We start from the raw sequence: 18,638 nt of genomic DNA on the forward strand, positions 1-18,638 counted from the left end.
AATGCCCACTCAGAGCGGGTTACAAAGTATGTTATTATTATCCCCACAACAATAATCACCTTGTGAGTTGGGTGGGGCTGAGAGAGCTCTGAGAGAGCTGTGACTGACCCAAGGTCACCCAGCTGGCTTCAAGTGGAGGAGTGGGGAATCAAACCCAGTTCTCCAAATTAGAGTCCCACGCTCTTAACCACTACACCAAACTGGCTCTGGAAGTGATCTCTGTGGCCTGGGGATTACTTATAATTCTGGAAGATATCCAGCCACCACTGGGAGGATAGCAGCCTTATCCAGAAATGACATCAGCACATTTTTGGCAATGCCATTACATCACTGGCAAGGGTCCCCTCACGCAATGAATCTTTCACCGCTTGCCTGCTTTGTGCCAGAAACCCTAGTTTGCAGTAATCAAAGTTTGATGCTTATCAGATATAAATATGACACAATTTGTTGTGCGTTTTTTTTGCTTTCTAGGTTATTTTCCATAATGGTCAGCCACTTCAACCTGAAGTATGAGAAAAATTATTCATTCCGTCCTAACTTGGTAAGTGAAATCCCAGATTCAATTTCTGTAACTTGCTGTTGCCAAGAAAAGGAACCTGCTTGATTATTTGAACATATTTTTATGTTGTGAAGATGGGTTGCGCAAGCACTTTGCATACGCTGAAGCTGAGTTATAATTCCCACACTGCAGGGTATAGATTTCAACACAACCAGTGATGACTTTGGCTACTGCAGAGATGCCGAAAGATAGCATCTGACTGCATTAGCAGGTGCCAAAAGTTACGCTGTTGGTAGCCAAACTGCACAGGGCTTCGAAGCCCCTGGTTCACATCTCCCACTGCCACTTGGAATGGTGGTGGGAGAAAAATTTAAAAAATGACAGTATGATGTCACTTCTGGGGGGAATCGGGAAATGATATTAGTCCTATCTAGGAATCACTAGAAACTCTATGGTTTTACCACAGCAGGAGTAACATAATGACAAATGTGACACTGGCAGGTTTTTAAAATTTTCCTTTGTGGTGGTGGGCAATGGGACTTGGGGGCAGGGTACACCCACCCTGATAGGAACAACAACAACAACAACAACAACAACAACAACAACAACAACAACAACAACAACAACATTCAATTTATGTACCACTCTTCAAGACAACTTAACACCTACTCAAAGCGATTTCCAAAGTATGTTTTTATTATCCCCACAACAATAATCACTCTGTGAAGTGGGTGGGGCTGAGAGAGCTCCTAGAAGCTGTGACTGACCCAATGTTACTCACTTGGCTTCAAGCGGAGGAGCGGGGAATCAAACCCGGTTCTCCAGATTAGAGTCCTACTGCTCTTAACCACGACACCAAACTAGCAAGCCTAGTACAGGCTCAGAGTTTATAAGGTGCTATAATGTTCTTTACCATATGTTCAAGGCGCTGCCACTTTTCCTGTTGGCTTCCACTGGGGTGTGGGTGAGTAATTGCCTCATCAGGTGTGATTGGCTCATCCAATGACTCCTCATGCAGAGACTCAGACTCTCAGAGAAGAGTGTGCCTACAGCATCTCTGCACGAGTCCCTCTATCTGGAATGGTTGTCCTCTTCCACCGAGCACGCAGCTTCGGGAAGGACGCACATGGAGCGGTGAGGGAGGAAGGGGACACCCGCCTAGCCAGCCAGATCAGCTGAATTAGCCCTGGCGATCCATGGGGTGACAGACGTCGCAGCCAGATCGCCCTCACATCTCTGCACGAGTCCTTGGCCCTCCAGTCAGAAGACACTATCAAAACAATGGATCAAGCAGAAATGGGGAGCAGGCTCCATTAAAAGGTGGAGAGATTTCCTCTCCCCCTCTCTGAATTTAGTAAGGATCAGTCTAAATGAGACACAGGCAATTCTGCGTTTGGAGCTCATGAAGGGCTCTGATCCCAATTTGAATCGGGACCATGGGGGAGTGGGAGGAAAGGGGTTAACTCCTTGTCCTTGCACCTTTGACCTGACCTGAATTTGGCCACATGGAACTGCTGTTTGCAAAGTTACGGACCGCATTCAGAGTGCTAGTGGGTTAACCTCAATGGGATAAGTGGCAGACATGTTGGATGAGACCAAGGAGGAAAGGGTTAACGCTCCCCCATTCATAGTCCTGAACCAGATCAGCACTCCACACAGCTTAAGAGCAGCAGGACTCTAATCTGGAGAACCAGGTTTCATTCCCCGCTCCTCTGCTTGAAGCCAGCTGGGTGACCTTGGGTCAGTCACAGCTTCTCAGAGCTCTCTCAGCCCTGCCCACCTCACAGGGTGATTGTCGTGAGGATAATAACAACACACTTTGTAAACCTGAGTGGGGCATTAAGTTGTCCTGCAGTATATAAATCGAATGTTGTTGTTATTGTTGTTGTTGTTATATTATCTGGAAAGAGAAAATTCGGTAGAGGTCCAAACATAGAAGTCTCTGTACCTTGTCTTGTTTGGCCCTGTACGTTGTCTTAAGTTTGGGTGGTCTAAGGGGGAAGGTGGCCTCCAGGTGTAATTCAGATATAGGTGTACCTCGGCTACCAGACATTTGGAAAATTATAGATTACAGAACCCCGGGATGCTCTCCATCATAACATCTGTTTTGGTAATCAAAATTGCCCTCGGGGCGGCAAGCCTGACATCTTTGCAAGGACTTGGCTAGCTGTGATCACCGTGCCAAAACCGCAGGGTTTCTCTTCCACTCCTCCCCACAAGTGGCGGTTGATTAGCCACCCACCCCAAAAGGCTTGCCCTGCCCGGCCCTGGGCTGCCACTGGGCCCTGGTGTCACAATATGCCGCCCCATCACAATGCCATTGGCTGCACGATGAAGACGATTTGCCCATCAAATGAACCTGGCAGGGTTTGTTGGGGCTGAAGCAAAGCCGCTCTCAGCAGACTCTGCCGGGGCGGGGGGGGGGCAGAAATCCACCAGCTGGGACAGATCATGAGGAAGAGGAGGACTGGAATGGCAGGGCCAGTAAAGGGCAGGACGTGCCAGGAACCACTGCTTGCTTGGTGAGAAGGGACCTCTTATGGGTACCATAATAGGAGTGGAAATACATGTTGCGAATTACCTAGGGACACTCAAGTGTAAGATTTCATGTGTGATCCTCAATTCACATGCAGGCTGTTCTTGCTTGGCAGACACAGGGCTCATTTCGGGGGGAACGCGCAGGAACGCAGTTCCGGCAGTTCCCCAAAGAGGTCACATGTCAGGTGGCCCCGCCCTCTTGGACATTTGGGGCCCATTTCAGCCTGGATTGGGGCCGAAATGGCCCAGATCGGACCTCTGACGGGTGGTGGATCACTCTCCCCCTCAGCAGCGGCCCAATCCTGACCATTTTGGGCCCAATTTCGGCCCTGAATGGCCAGGATTGGGTCCAAAACAGCCAGGATAGGTGATGTCAGGGGGTGTGGCATATGCAAATCAGTTATGCTAATAACAGGCTTCTGGTGATGTCAAGGGGCGTGGCATATGCTAAAGAGTTATGCTAATGAGTTCCTCCAGCTCTTTTTCTATGAAATGACCCCTGGGCACACGTGAATGCCGCTTTCACAGGAGCGCCTTTTGTATAGGTTGCATTTGCAAATAAGTATGAATGCTACCACCAAGTCAGGAGGGCAGAGCTCCAATTCAGCTCTGTTTTCGCAGTGAGAACTCTCAGGGATAGACACCATAGAGCGAGTACTTAGGCTCCTCTGACTTGCCAATCTGCATTTCCTTAAGGTGTGAGAAAGTGTCAAGATCTGCATTTCGATGAACAGATGTGGGAATCTGGCAGTTGGGATACTTTAGCAGTTGAGGAGGAACTGATATCAAAAGCATGAATGTACTCATATCCTAAAACCAAACAGTTTACTTTTTATTCTGCAAGGCATCTTACATTATCAAGAATTGATATGATCTGGGCCTCAAAGGACTTAGCGTTATGGACTAAGGAGGTAGAAATAATGCCGATGGTAGGCTCAGATCACAATCCAATTATGTGGAAATTTGGAAAAAGGAGAAAAAGGAAAGCCTGGAGAATAAATGAGGACTTGCTACAGGAAAGTGGAAATATGGAAATATTGAGAAGAGAGACAAAGTTTTTTATACAATACAACGTGAATAAAGAAGTACCAACCAGTAAAGTTTGGGACGCGTACAAGGCGGTTGTAAGGGGCATACTAATGGACTTAAATGGCAGAGCAAGGAAAAAGAAAGAGGAGAAAAGACAAGAGATTGAGGAGAAAATAAAGGCCAAAGAAGCACAGTTAAAAAAGAGACCAGGGAAAAAGAAAATACATCAGGAAATTAAAATTCTTCAAGAACAGTTAACAGCAATGAGTAATAAAGAATTGGAGTGGAACCTTAAAAGACTGAATCAAAAAGCTTTTGAGGGTGCTAATAAACCTGGGAAATATTTGGCATGGCAATTGAAGAAGAAAAGGGAAAAGAAAATAATAAATAAAATCTGTGAAGAAAATAAAACGTACCTGGAGCAAACTACCATTAGTAGAGCCTTTTATAAATTTTATGCTAAGCTGTATAATAAAAAAGAAGTAACCAAAGAATCAATAGCATCATATTTGGAGAAAACCAAACTTCCAGAGATCTCGGAAGCTTGGAGAAATAAGTTGAATAGTGAAGTAACTGATGAGGAAATAAGTAAGGCAATACAATCCGCAAATCTAGGAAAGGCGCCAGGGCCAGATGGACTTACGGCTAAATTTTATAAGACAATGGCCAACGAACTGGCACCATTCCTAAAAGAGGTGATGAACGGAGTTTTTAGGGATCAAAGAATTCCAGACACTTGGAGCGAAGCGAATATATCATTGATCCCAAAAGAGGGCCTAGATCTGACTAACGTGAAAAATTACAGACCTATATCACTACTTAACAATGACTATAAAATTTTTACGAAGATATTGGCGGAGAGACTGAAGGGGTGGTTCTCGGAAGTTATAGAGGAGGAACAAGCAGGCTTTTTGCCAGACAGACAAATAAGAGACAATTTAAGGACAGTGATCAATGCTATTGAATATTATGACAAGCGTTGTGACAAAGAGGTTGGTTTCTTCTTTGTAGACGCTGAAAAAGCGTTTGACAATTTAAACTGGGATTTTTTGTTTGCCACTATGGAAAAGCTACAATTGGGAGAAAGATTCATCAGAGCAATTAAAGAAATTTATAGAGACCAGACTGCAGCAATTGTAGTGAATGATGAACTGACCAAGAAATTGACGATTAGTAAAGGAACAAGACAAGGTTGCCCGTTATCTCCATTGTTGTTCATTTTAGTATTGGAGATTCTGATGATACAAATACGACAAGACGAGGAAATACGAGGAATAAAAATAAAGGACTATTCATACAAGGTTAGAGCATTTGCAGATGACATAATGTTAATTGTAGAAGATCCATTGGAGAACATGCCAAAAGTGATAGATAAGATCAAGGAGTTTGGTGACTTGGCAGGTTTCTTCATTAACAAAAAGAAGTCAAAGATATTATGTAAAAACATGACTAAGCAGAAACAACAATTGTTAATGGAAACAACGGACTGTGAAGTAACTAGTAAGGTGAAATATTTGGGAGTTGAGCTGACTGCAAAAAATATAGATTTGTTCAAGAATAATTATGAAAAATTATGGACTCAGATAGAGAGAGACTTGATCAAATGGAATAGACTGAATTTGTCATGGTTGGGCAGGATTGCAGCAGTTAAGATGAATGTGTTACCAAGAGTAATGTTTTTGCTACAGACAATACCAATCATCAGAGACTCTAAACAATTTGAAAAATGGCAGAGGAAAATATCAGATTTTGTTTGGGCAGGCAAGAAGCCTCGAGTGAAAGTAAAAGTTCTACAAGATGCAAAGGAAAGAGGCGGAATGCAACTGCCCAACCTGAGACTTTACCATGATGCAATCTGCCTAGTTTGGTTAAAAGAGTGGATGACATTAAAGAATAAGAAACTATTAGCCCTAGAGGGATATAAAAATTTTTTTGGATGGCACGCATACCTATGGCATGACAAAGTAAAGGTCAACTCGATGTTCCTGCATCATTTTGTAAGGAGAAGTTTATATACAATCTGGAAGAAGTACAGAATTTACCTACAAGAAGGAACCCCTTTGTGGGTGGTTCCATACGAGGTGATAGATCCGAGAGCTGTTGATAATGAACAACAATGTTTAACGTACAAAGAAATAACTAAAACTGAAGTGTCTAAACTTAGAATAAAGACGCAAGAGGAACTATCACCGAACTACGATTGGTTCCAGTATAGACAGATCAGAGATTTGTATAACTCGGACTCTGTAAAGGGAGGTATACGAACAGAGAATTCGGAACTAGAGCAGACCCTTTTTAAAGAGGACAAGAAAAGAATATCCAAGGTATACCAAGTACTGTTGAAATGGTATACCGAGGATGAGACAGTTAAAACACAAATGGTGAAATGGGCTATAAATTTTAATAAAGAAATAACAATGGAGGCATGGGAATACTTGTGGAAAACTACAATGAAGACAACGACATGTATTAATATTAAAGAGAACATTTTCAAAATGATCTATCGTTGGTACATGACACCAAAGAAGATTGCGCTAGGAAACTTGAACACTTCTAATAAATGCTGGAAATGTAGAAAGCATGAGGGCTCCCTCTATCATATGTGGTGGTCGTGTGAGGTAGCTAGGCAGTTCTGGGGGGAAATAATAAGAGAAATGAGTGAAATTTTACAGTTTCAAATAAATAAGAACCCAGAACTCCTGCTGCTAAACTTGGGAATGGAGGGAATCCCAGCCCATCATAGGACGTTGATATTTTATATGACTGCAGCAGCTAGACTTTTGTATGCGCAGAAATGGAAAGTACAAGAAGTGCCAACTATTGAAGATTGGATCTACAAATTGCTGTATATGGCTGAAATGGACAAGATGACAAGAAAACTGAGAGATCTGGACTCAGGGCAGTTTAACACAGACTGGGAGAAGCTGAAACAATATCTGGAGAAGAAGTGGGAGGTGGGAGGAAAACTGTGGCAGTTTGAGAACTACTGAAGTACAATAAAAGTATAAAAGAGAGGGGTGACTTTACCGGGGGAGGAAGAGAAATGTGAATTTATAAGCAGTTAGATTAATTAATTGATTGAGATATATATAGATATGTAAAGGTTAATTGATAGAATATTGATAGAGAATAATTAATGGTTTAAACATGAGGATTGAGTAATTAACAATATTTTTTTTTACTTGATAAGACTTATATGCACCAAACTGAATGTATAGAAGAGTTAAAATGACTGACTATGTGATGAGTTATATAGAAATACTATAAAAAGAAGAAATGATTAATATATAGAGAACAAATCAAATTGTTTGATTTAAATGTGGGAAATTTTTATGGTTTATGACATACAGAAATATTCAAAACCGGAAAATGGGATAAATTGTTTATCTAAAGAAGTATAGTTTGGATGTATAGTAAGTAAAAGAGTTAAAGATGTACTGCTTAATATAATGGAGAATATATATTTGTTTTAGATAGAGGAAATTAATAGAAGTAAGGGAAAAGGGACAGAGGGTGGGAAAGCTGTTGGAAGTCAACAAAAGGGGGGGAAAGGGAGGGGGTTAGAAACGAAAAATTAGGGGAAAATTGAATGCAATGTAATGTAAAAATATTAATGTTCTAACCCAATAAAAATTTTACAAAAAAAAAAAAAAGCATGAATGTACTCATGAGGAGCGAATAGAAATGTGACTGTGCGAGCGAGTGCATGGGAAGTTGGAGGGGGGACACGCGGAATGAGGTTCACTTGAGCGTCCCTGGGTACTTTGTAACGTGTATTTCCACCCTTGGTGATGTGCCCCTAGAAAGTATCTTGTCCTGTTCTCTTCACAACACCTGGAGCTGCCTGGGGTGATATTCTGTCACCTAGGAGCATTTAATCCATTAATAGTCCTCTGGTTTAGCAGTCAAGGCCCACCTTCAGCTGTCTTCTCCTCTGGATACAGGAGCGGCATCTATCGGAAGCAGGGCTGCCTCTGTGGTCAACCCTATACCATAAGGTGCTCTCCCCATAGACGCTCATCAGTTTCCAACATCGGTCACATTCCAGGGACAGGCAGAATCCATCCTCTCTGCCAGGGCTTTTTTTCTGAGAAAAGAGGTGGTGGAACTCAGGACTACACAATGACGTCACTTTGGGTCAGCTGGAACAAGGGGGGAGTTTTTTAAAGTTTAAATTGCCCTCGGCGAAAATGGTCCCATGGCTGGTGGCCCCGCCCCCTGATCTCCAGACAGAGGGGAGCTTAGATTGCCCTCCACGCTGCTCGCTGCGGACGGCAATCTAAATTCCCCTCTGTCTGGAGATCAGGGGGCGAGGCCACCAGCCATGTGACCATTTTCAAGAGGTGGCGGAACTCCGTTCCACTGCGTTTCTGCTGAAAAAAAGCCCTGCTCTTTGCCTTTTAATAGCGAAAGCAGAGATTTCATAGCTGGAGATTTTGCCTGCTCGTTCGGTGCTGCTCTATCCACACTGCTGTATTTCAGTAGAAAAGGGAAAGAGTCCAGTAGCACCTATAAGACTGATAAAAATTGTGGTTAGTCTTATAGGTGCTACTGATAAAATTTGTGGTTAGTCTTCTATGTGCTATTGGACTCCTGCTCTTTTTTACTGCTACAGACAGACTAACGTGGCTACCCATCTCGATCTATTGCCATATTTCAGATTACACATCTGTTTTTTATGGTATTTATTGGGCTCTTGTGTGTTTTATATCACGATGCTTGAATGTGATTGTGGTTTGAGCGGATGCCACTTTGAATGCTACGAGCAGCAGAGTCATCGAGAGAGAGAACTGAGAATAAGCTAATCAGAATTTAATTCTTCCTTGGCTCCTGGGCAGATCCGTTACTTCATGCCTATGACCGATGCCGAGTTCCAAGAACGCCTGGATCGGCACAAGGGGGAGATCGCAGTCATGATGAGATCGTCAGAGTTCAATCAGGACAAAACTGCCTTGATTGTGACTAACAACCATCTTCCTATGCTCGTTTCTGGTCAACATCTCATAACTCCTTTCCATTTTTTCTCCAAAGACCTTTTAGGAGAGGTAGGCATTTTCTTCAGGGCTACGGTAGCTGCTTGGAATGAAGTAAGTCCTCATGTCGGGTTCTGGAAGTTAAACCCAAATAGGACTTCACATCGAACGCTCCAGTGTAAGATCATGCATCTGATGAAGAGAACTGTGATTCTCGAAAGCTTATGCTACAGTAAAGTTGGTTAGTCTTAAAGGTGCAACTGGACTCTTTTCGATTTTGCGACCACAGACTAACACGGCTAACTCCTCTGGATCCAGTGTAAGAGTTAAAGTTGCTTTATTAAGGATCCATCAGTTTAGTGCACACTGACTACACCACTGGCAGAAGTGACGTGGGTAGGGACGGTTAGATTAGTTACAGGCAGGGCACATTTCGAGGGGGAACGCGCAGAAACGCAGTTCCGGCAGTTCCCCAAAGAGGGCACATGTCAGGTGGCCCCGCCCACCTGACTCACTGCCCTTTGGGCCCATTTCGGCCTGGATTGGGGCCAAAATGGCCCATATCAGGCCTCTGACGGGTGGTGGATCACTCTCCTGCTCATCAGCGGCCCGATCCTGACCACTTTGGGTCCCTTTTCGGCCATTTCAGCCCCCTTTTGCCATTTTGGGCCCAATTTTGGCCCTGAATGGCCAGGATTGGGTCCAAAACAGCCAGGATAGGTGATGTCAGGGGGTGTGGCATATGCAAATCAGTTCTGCCAACAACACACTTCTGGTGATGGCAAGGGGCGTGGCATATGCTAATGAGTTATGCTGATGAGTTCCTCCAGCTCTTTTTCTACAAAATGACCCCTGGTTACAGGCAAAGTTCCTGCCTTTAGGATAGGGACGGTTAGGATTCTGGCACGAAGGAGCCTGGGGGGGTGGGGTGGGGATAAGGGTGAGAAAAGGAGAGAAAGAATGGAGTCATTTCAGTTCTCAGACTTCGGCTGGCATTCAAGGCCATTCTCTAGTCTGCTCCAAAAGCAAAAGTGGACACCTGCGAGATCAGCGAAAATGCCACAAGCCTGGCTTGTGTACACTCAATGTACTCTCAGAGGATCAGCATCATATGCAGAACACCTTCATGGCAGATATATTGGCATGCATATCAGACACCTCATTTATTTAATTTTATTTATGACATTTGTAGTCCGCCTTTCTCACTGAGACTCAAGGCGGATTACACAGTGTGAGATTAGTACATTTCAATACAGTACCAAGGACATTTCCATACACAATGCCATAGGGTCAATAGATACAAGTTTAAAAGACATAGCATTAGCAAGAATCCAGTACAGAGTAGACAAAGTACTGAAGCAGAACATAATCAATTCTAGGACTAACAACATGGAGCACTGGTGGTACATGGGAGTACATATTTAAAGCAACAGATAATATGTAAGGCACTATAGTGATGAAGTCTACCCCATCCCTACAATACAAACCTCTCGTGAGAGTAAAAAACCTTTGTGAATAGTTTGGTTTTGCATCATTTACAAAAGGCCAGGAGAGTAACTTCCTCAGGCAGAGCCTCTCAAGTTAAAGAATCTCAAATAACAGAGGTTGGGACTTTCTTCTCTTTGAGATCTTGGAGAACCACTTTCCCATCACAGTAGACTATGCTGGGTAGGGTGGCCAACTCTATGCTGGGAAACTCCTGGAGATTTGGGAGGTGGAGCCTCAAAGGGCGTGGTTTTGGGGAAGGGAGGGGCTTCAGTGGGGTACAATACCATAGAATCCACCCTCCAAACCAGTCATTTTCTCCAGGGGAACTGATCTCTGTGGCCTGGAGAGTAGTTGTAATTCTGGGAGATCTCCAGGCCCCATCTAGAGGTTGGCAACCCTGATGCTGGGCTTCAAGGACCAGTGGACTGATTAGCTTCATAGGAAATTCATATACTCAAGGCCAAGTAGAAGAAGGATGTCCCATACTTACCACGTTGAAAGGGTAAAGATTCCAGTAGCACCTTTAAGACTAGCCAACTTTATTGCATCATCAGCTTTTGAGAGCCACAGCTCTCTTCATCAGATGCATGTTGAAAGGGGTTGGCCTTACCATAAAGACAAGAACAGAAGTGATGCCCTGCTAGATCATTCCAGTGGCCTATCTAGCCCGGTGTCTTCTTTCACACACCGGCAAACCGGGCATCGAGGCCACGGCCTTCACCTGATGTTGCCTCCCAGCACCAGCATTCAGAAGTTTGCCGTCTCTGTATATGGAGACTCCTTGTCTTGGCAGTACTATCTGCAAAAAGGACCTAGGGGTCTTAGTAGACCATACACTGAACATAAGTCAGCAGTGTGATGTGGTAGCTAAAAAGGCAAATGCGGTTTGGGGCTGTATCAACAGAAGCATAGTGTCCAGATCGCACAAAGTGAGGGTATCTCTCTACTTTGCTCTTATTAGACCTCCCCTAGAGTATTGTGTTCAGTTTTGGGCACCACAATTTAAGAAGGATATAGATAAGCTGGAACGTGTCCAGAGGAGGGCAACAAAGATGGCGAGGGGTCTGGAGACCAAGTCCTGTGAGGAAAGGGTGAAGGAGCTTGGAATGTTTAGCCTGGAGAGGAGACAACTGAGAGGTGATGTGATAACCATCTTCAAGTACTTGAAGGGCTGTCATATAGAGGATGGCGTGGAGTTGTTTTCCGCTGCCCCAGAAGGTCGGACCAGAACCAACAGTTTGAACATTAGGAAGAACTTCCTGACAGAGCGGTCCCTCAGTGGAACTGGCTTCCTCAGGAGGTGGTGGGCTCTCCTTCTCTGGAGGTTCTTAAGCAGAGGCTAGAGGGCCATCTGACAGCAATGCTGATTCTGTGAACCTAGGCAGATCAGGAGAGGGAGGGCAGGAAGGGTTGCATCAGTGTTTAGTTCTTCTTAGACGCCCAGAGTAAAGCCGATCACCACCTTGGGGTCAGGTAGCAATTTTCCCTGGGTCAGTTTGGCTAGGGATCCTGGTGGTGTTTTGCCATCTTCTGGGCATGGAGCAGGGGTCACTGGGGCAGTCGGCGGGGGTGGGGGTGGGGAGTTAGTTGTGAATTTCCTGTACTGTGCAGTGGGTTGGACTAGATGGCCCTAGAGGTCCCTTCCAACCCTATGATTCTATGATGCTAGCCATTGATGGATCTCACCTCCACAAATCTGTTTTAAATCCATCTATGCTTGTGGTGATCACTACCTTCCCAGCAATGAATTCTACTATTTAATTTACTGATTGAGTAAAGAAGGGTTTCCTTTTGCCTGCCCTGAATCAACTACCTATCCACTTCATTAGGAGACCCGAGTTCTAATGTTACGGTGAGGGAGGAAAAGATTGTAAAGTCTGGATCAGTACCAAGGACTTCATCTGCGGTGGAGGCTCTCTCCCTCACTCTCTCCTGTTTAGGGGCTCCCCCCAGCTCTCGTGTAACTGGGGCCATTGCTGCTAGGAGTTGCATTCTGAATATCCGCATCGAATTACGGGCAGCTAAAGCAGATCCCGAAAGAGAAGCGTGGGGTCAGGGGCTGGTGCTACCCTGGAGCACAAGGGACCAGAGGTTCAAAATTCCTGCTGCAAAGATCTCTCCAAAAAAGTCACTTTCTAGCTAGGGTAAAGAAAAAAAGGCCTCTGTTTAACAGGGATACTCATGCCGTTGCCAACTCCAGGTTGGGGACTTCCTGGAGATTTGGGGGTGGAGCCGGGGGAGGGTGGGGTTTGGAAAGGGGAGGGACCTCAGTGGGGTATAATACTGTAAAGTCTGTCCTTTGACGTTGCCATCTACTCCTGGGGAACGGATCTCTATTGTCTGGAGATCAGTTGCAATTCCAGGAAAACTCCAGGCCCCCCATGGAGGCTGTAACCAGACAAAATATCCGTGTATAATTAAAGTCTTATCCTCACTCATGCAGTTAACAATACATCTATTGAATTATCTTTTCTTGTATAGCCAGGACTCATACCACATTGTACAATACAACTATAACTTCAACTTATAGGCGTCATACATACTCCAACCCATCAATTAAAGTGTCTCGTGCTCAAAATCCTATTAGCCATACTATTAAAGTGCAATTGCTATTTCATGTCACCTGACACAATTTATCATATATGGAGTCACTTTCGCCTTCTATTTCAGTTCAATGAAGGAAATTGAACGGAAGGAAATTAACATGAGGAAGTGTATTGGAAACTCTGACAACTGTGTTCTTTGAGAAAGAATTTTGGAAACGGACCTTATGGGGATCTGGACCGTCCGTTAGAAAAAACTATGGTCATAGAACCTTATATGTACACCAAAAGAAACACATCTGAGGTCTACATTTCTTCTGTGACCCACACAGTGTCTGGGATCAGCCTTGGACTGTCCACGTATTGAACTGAAATAGAAGGCGAAATTGACTCCATATATGATAAATTGTGTCAGGTGACATGAAATAGCAATTGCACTTTAATAGTATGGATAATAGGATTTTGAGCACGAGACACTTTAATTGATGGGTTGGAGTATGTATGACGCCTATAAGTTGAAGTTATAGTTGTATTGTACAATGTGGTATGAGTCCTGGCTATACAAGAAAAGATAATTCAATAAATGTATTGTTAACTGCATGAGTGAGGATAAGACTTTAATTATACATGGTATTTTGTCTGGTTACAGCTTGGTCCGTGTTGCTCTGTTATTGTTAATCCCCCATGGAGGCTGGCAACCCTAACTCATAAGTTTGCCCTAAGGGGCCATTTTGGATCAGGAAAAGGGCACAAGGGAAGGCTCAAAAACCCCTTCCCTCAGCCTGAACACAACCAGGCTCCATGAACCTTGTGATTTAAAGGGAATGACCCCTGGGAGCTCCATTCACATCTGTTTTGATCCCGATCCGATCAGCAGTAGGAAGGCAGGGCCAAGTCTCGGGGCTTTAGCATCCTTTGGGGTATCTCCAAGTGGGGGACTTCTCCCAGAGGGTGAGGAGACTTATCCCAACAAGGATGGTCTCTTCCCCACATGGCTTGGGTGCCTTCACAACTAGCTGCTCCAGGCTCCCACCTGTCCATCAGGCTCCCCTTTAAGCCACCATCCAGAGCCAAGTTCTGTCCCCAGCCCCCCCCCCCACCAGGCTGTGCTACGCTTCACCCTCTGGTGCCTCAGGGCTCTTTTGCACTCAGCTCCCTGAGCCCCAGGGCATCTGGCCACTAAACCTGGGGCGGGATCCAGCATGAGGACGGAGAACCAGATGTTTATGTAGCAGGGCCAAGGAGAACGGACAAAGGGTGTTGCTGGAGCATGGAGGAGACGCTGATGCTCTGTGGCCTTCCGTGGCTCGTTGACCATATGAGAAAGGAGCCAGTGTGGAGACCAAAAGTCTCTGGGTTCAAGCCCAGCCTAGCCCTGAGAATGCCACCCATTTCCTGTGCACAGGGTTGGAGGGGGACAGCTGCCAGTGACACATTTCCTTTCCTGTCGCCTTTTCTCCATAGACAATAAGTGTTCTGAAGCCGCACAGCTTACCCCCACTGAGTGTGCCACAGACACAGCTCATGGTGCCAGACCTGAGAAAGCCAGGGAAGCGTATGCCATTCAGGTAAAGGCACTGTTTACTTTGGGTGGTGGTGGTGGGGGGGTAGGATTAGTGTAGTGTAGTGGTTAGAGTGTTGGACTAGTATCTAGAACAGGGGTCCCCAACGTGGTGCCCACCAACACCTTTCCTGGTGCTCGCCAAGTGTTTTTAGAAAGTGGGTGGGGCTTTTGCCAAGCTAGGGTTGCCAGTCCCCCACAGGAGGTGGGGGATCCCTTGCTCCCATCCTTCACCCTCCACCCCTGCTTACCTGGCTGGTGGGGGGAAAGGCAGGGGAACTCATCTCCCGGGGCATGCTCCTGGGTGGTGCGGTGCACTCCTGCACTCCACAGTAGCTGATTTGGACCCCAAATGGGCCGAATCAGGCCTGTTTGGGACCTAAATTGGCCCGCTGTGAAGAGCAGCAGGAGCTCTCAAGGGTCCTCCCGACAGTGCTCCCACACTCCACAGCAGGCCAATTTCGGCCTATTTGGGACTGCAATGGGCCTATTTGGGACCTAAATTGGCCCGCTGTGAAGTGTGGGAGCTCTCCAGGGCTCATCGCGCCTCCCCAGCAGCACTCCCACGCTCTACAGTGGGATGATTTTAGCCCCTAATGGGCCTGATTTGGCCTGCAGCAGGGCACAGGAGCGCTCCAGAAAGCCCCTGGACAGCTCCTGTGCTTCACAGCAGGCCAATTTAGGCCCCAAATGGGCCCATTGCGGTCCCGAATGGGCCGAAATCAGCCTGCTGTGGAGCACCAGCACACTACAGGGGACAGCACAATGCCCTGCACGATGATGTCACTTCCCTGAAATATCTGTGCCCAAGGAAGCTGGTAGGAGGGCTGAATACCTATTTATTTATTTATTTATTTATTTGATTTCTATATTCCTTCAATTAAGAGCTCGAAGCGGTTCACGTCATAAACAATTACATCCATTAAAACCAATGCAAAACATAATATATTCAATAAGATCACAATAAACCAACGTAGTGAAAATACCTGAAATCGTTCAAGTCCGAACCCTTTCCCGCTGCTCCCCTTTTTGGGGTCAACATTTGCTGGCCCCCAGTTTGTACACGAGGAAGGCAGGCACACGAACAAACCAATCTTGCATCTCACTTGACCATCGACTGTGTCCTATGTTTGGGCTTCCCCCGAATAAATTTACTTTGTCCTGCAAGCAGGTTTGCAACCCCAAAAGATTTCAAGGGTGAAGCAAAGTTTTCGAAAGTTTATGCAGAGAGGCGGCTCCTGCAGATGTATCCCCAGTTGCGCACTCGCTGGTTTCCAGGAGTAGGTAAGTAGTTATCCATTATTCACTGAAGGAAAGGCAGGCGGACAATTCCTATTTCCTAAAGTCTATGGGAATGCTGTATTTGTTAAAGCTCCATGCATTCAGCAGCTCCCTCTTGCCTCAGGACTTTATGTGTTGAGGGATAAAATATTTTCAGATTAATGACCAAATGCATGAAGTCTGGGAAAAGAGGTTTGTGCTGTTGTCTCTGTATGGAAACTAGACATGAGCGCGAACGGAAAAAAACTCACGAACACTCTGTTCGTTGTTTGTTGCCATCTACGAACAACGAACTGAAGCGAACAGGTCCCTTTAACGAACATGTTTGGTGTTCGTATTCGTGGCCCTTTAAAGATCCCTTTAAACTATCAGCTGGCAGGTGGCAGGGGAGGATTCGCCCTTGCTGCCTGCAAGCTGATAGTTTAAAGGGCCCTTTCCTGCCATGTGCAAGGGGCAGGGCCCTTTAAACACCCCACAACACCGAGCCCCCACCCCCTGGCCCACCCCAGGCTGTTGCTGCCGGGTGCGAGAGGGATGGAGAGAATCTCTCCGTCCCTCTGACAGCGGGCAGAGCTGGTGCTGCCATGGGGCTGCTTCTGCCCACTGTCAGAGAGATGAGGAGAATCTCCTAGTCCCTTTGACAGTGGGCAGAGCTGGTGCCACCACAGGGCCGCTTCTGCCCACTGTCAGAGGGACGAGGAGAGACTCCCCTGGTCCCTCTGACAGCAGGCAGAGCCGGTGCCGCGGGGCTCCTTCTGCCCGCTGTCAGAGAGACGAGGAGAATCGTCTCTCTGTGGTCTCTAGACAGAGGCAGATAATGGCAAACCACCTCTGTTTGTCTCTTCCCTTGAAACGCCCAGCAGGGTTCATCATAGTTGACTGTGACTTTACAGCAACTTATACACACACATACAAGATAGGAGAAAAGCTGGAAATGCTACACCTATTGGCAGAACATGGCATAACCACTCTAGAGATTGTCCAAGGACCAATTGTTCCAAAATTATTCAGATCAAGCCTTGGAGTCTCTTCTCCAGTTCTGTGCAGTGAGATCAGAAATGAGATCACAAACCTGTTAATACAAAACACGAGTAAGTGGCAGCCATGTTTGGAATAGCATGATTCCAGATGCCCACATCTCACACTTTGCGAACCATAGGCAGAGGCCTGTCTCAACCCGTTCTGATTGGTTTCGTTTCAGAGTCGAGGAAAACGGGACCCTTTCCCAGTATTGAAGGCTGGCCTCCTCGAATGGCAGACCAGTGGGAACCGTTGACCCTGACATGCCTGGAGAAAGTTAAGCCCACTCTTGTCGCCCCAGGAGACGATGGCTTCAGATATGGGAAAGCCCCGCTGTGGGTCATCAACAGGTCCGTTGTTCCCAAACTTGCCAAATAAAGCCTTGGTTCTTCTTGTTGCATTCAGACTTTTTGCCTTTCTGGGATTGTCTTAATTCATCTGTTCATTTTTAATGGTGAATCCGGATGATATTGTCAACCTGGTATGTCCTCACTGTACTCCTGTCTTTTTTTCAGACTTGATTTATGGCCGTTTTTAACGCTTAAAATACAGTGACAGTAGGAGCCTGTTGAGGGTAGACAAAATGCTGTTGAGGTTTCTCAGGCTAAGCATTTACATTTTACTCATTCCTTTTTCGTGCATCTCCTTCTAGCTTAATTAAGTACCTCCTATTCATTTAAGGAAGTGTTTCATAGACCCTTAATTATCCCTCTGTGTTTCCATGTGTGTGCATTAATTAATTTAATCAATTAAATAGGCCATCCAAAACAGAAGCAATGCTGGTATTTAAAGGAAAATTTCAAGGAGAAGTAGAATTTACTTACTTTCAAATAAATATATGCCCTTACCTGGATAGCCCAGCTGAGCCTAATTTCGTCAGATCTCAAAAGCTAAGCAGAGTTGGCCTGAATGGGAGACCTCCAACAAAGACCAGGGCCACAGAGATAAGCAATGGTAAATCACCTCTGTTAATCTCTTGCCATGAATACCCCACTAAGGGTCTCCATAAGTCAGTGATGACTTGAGGGCACTCTCTACCACCACCAAATAAATATATAGTAGAATCTTGTTCATGGGGATAGATATTTCTGGATTTTTTATATGGAATATAGTACCATGGGGAATTATTTTAATTCCACTTGTAACTGTGGAAGAGAAATGACCAAAAAAGCACAGAAGTGTCCTAGTATGGAAGAAGATTGTGTGTGTGCGTGCATGTGTGTATATGCTTATTTAATATATATTTTATCACACATTTCTAGGAATCACGGGAAATTCCATGATAAAACCATAGAATTTCTGATTATTTCTAGAGAGGACTGATGTCACTATGATAAAACCATAGTGATTTTGACAATTCCTAGAGAGGACTGATGTCACTATGATAAAAACGCAGTGTTTCTGAAGATTCCTAGAGAGGACTGATGTCATTATGATAAAACCATAGTGTTTTTGATGATTCCTAGAGAGGACTGATGTAACTTCCAGGGAAAATCTCAGAAGTGACGTCATGCCATCGCCAACAGCCCTCACCATGTCCCATTCCCCCCTATGCTGCTAGCTACAAGGTTGTTCTGAAAATAAAATGGGGGAAATGCTATGATCATTGCCTTGAGCTCTTTGGAGGATGGACAGGATACAAACATGATGGGCAGAACCACAGAGCACATCACAGTGAAGCCTGTTCCTTTGGCCATGACATAGCT

At 45.3% G+C, this 18,638-nt stretch overlaps 1 protein-coding gene across 1 annotated transcript; it reads left to right on the plus strand.

The window, feature by feature from the left end:
* Positions 1-484: 484 nt before the first annotated feature.
* On the plus strand, positions 485-17,310 carry TSGA13 (testis specific 13). The gene is made up of 5 exons (XM_054988578.1): positions 485-541; positions 8,905-9,111; positions 14,535-14,638; positions 15,803-15,915; positions 17,114-17,310. The coding sequence occupies exons 1-5, from the start codon at positions 485-487 to the stop codon at positions 17,308-17,310; spliced, it is 678 nt and encodes a 225-aa protein (XP_054844553.1).
* The last annotated feature ends 1,328 nt before the right edge of the window (positions 17,311-18,638 follow it).

Source organism: Eublepharis macularius, chromosome 9, assembly GCF_028583425.1.
Source record: "Eublepharis macularius isolate TG4126 chromosome 9, MPM_Emac_v1.0, whole genome shotgun sequence".
Taxonomy (NCBI): Eukaryota; Metazoa; Chordata; class Lepidosauria; order Squamata; family Eublepharidae; genus Eublepharis; species Eublepharis macularius.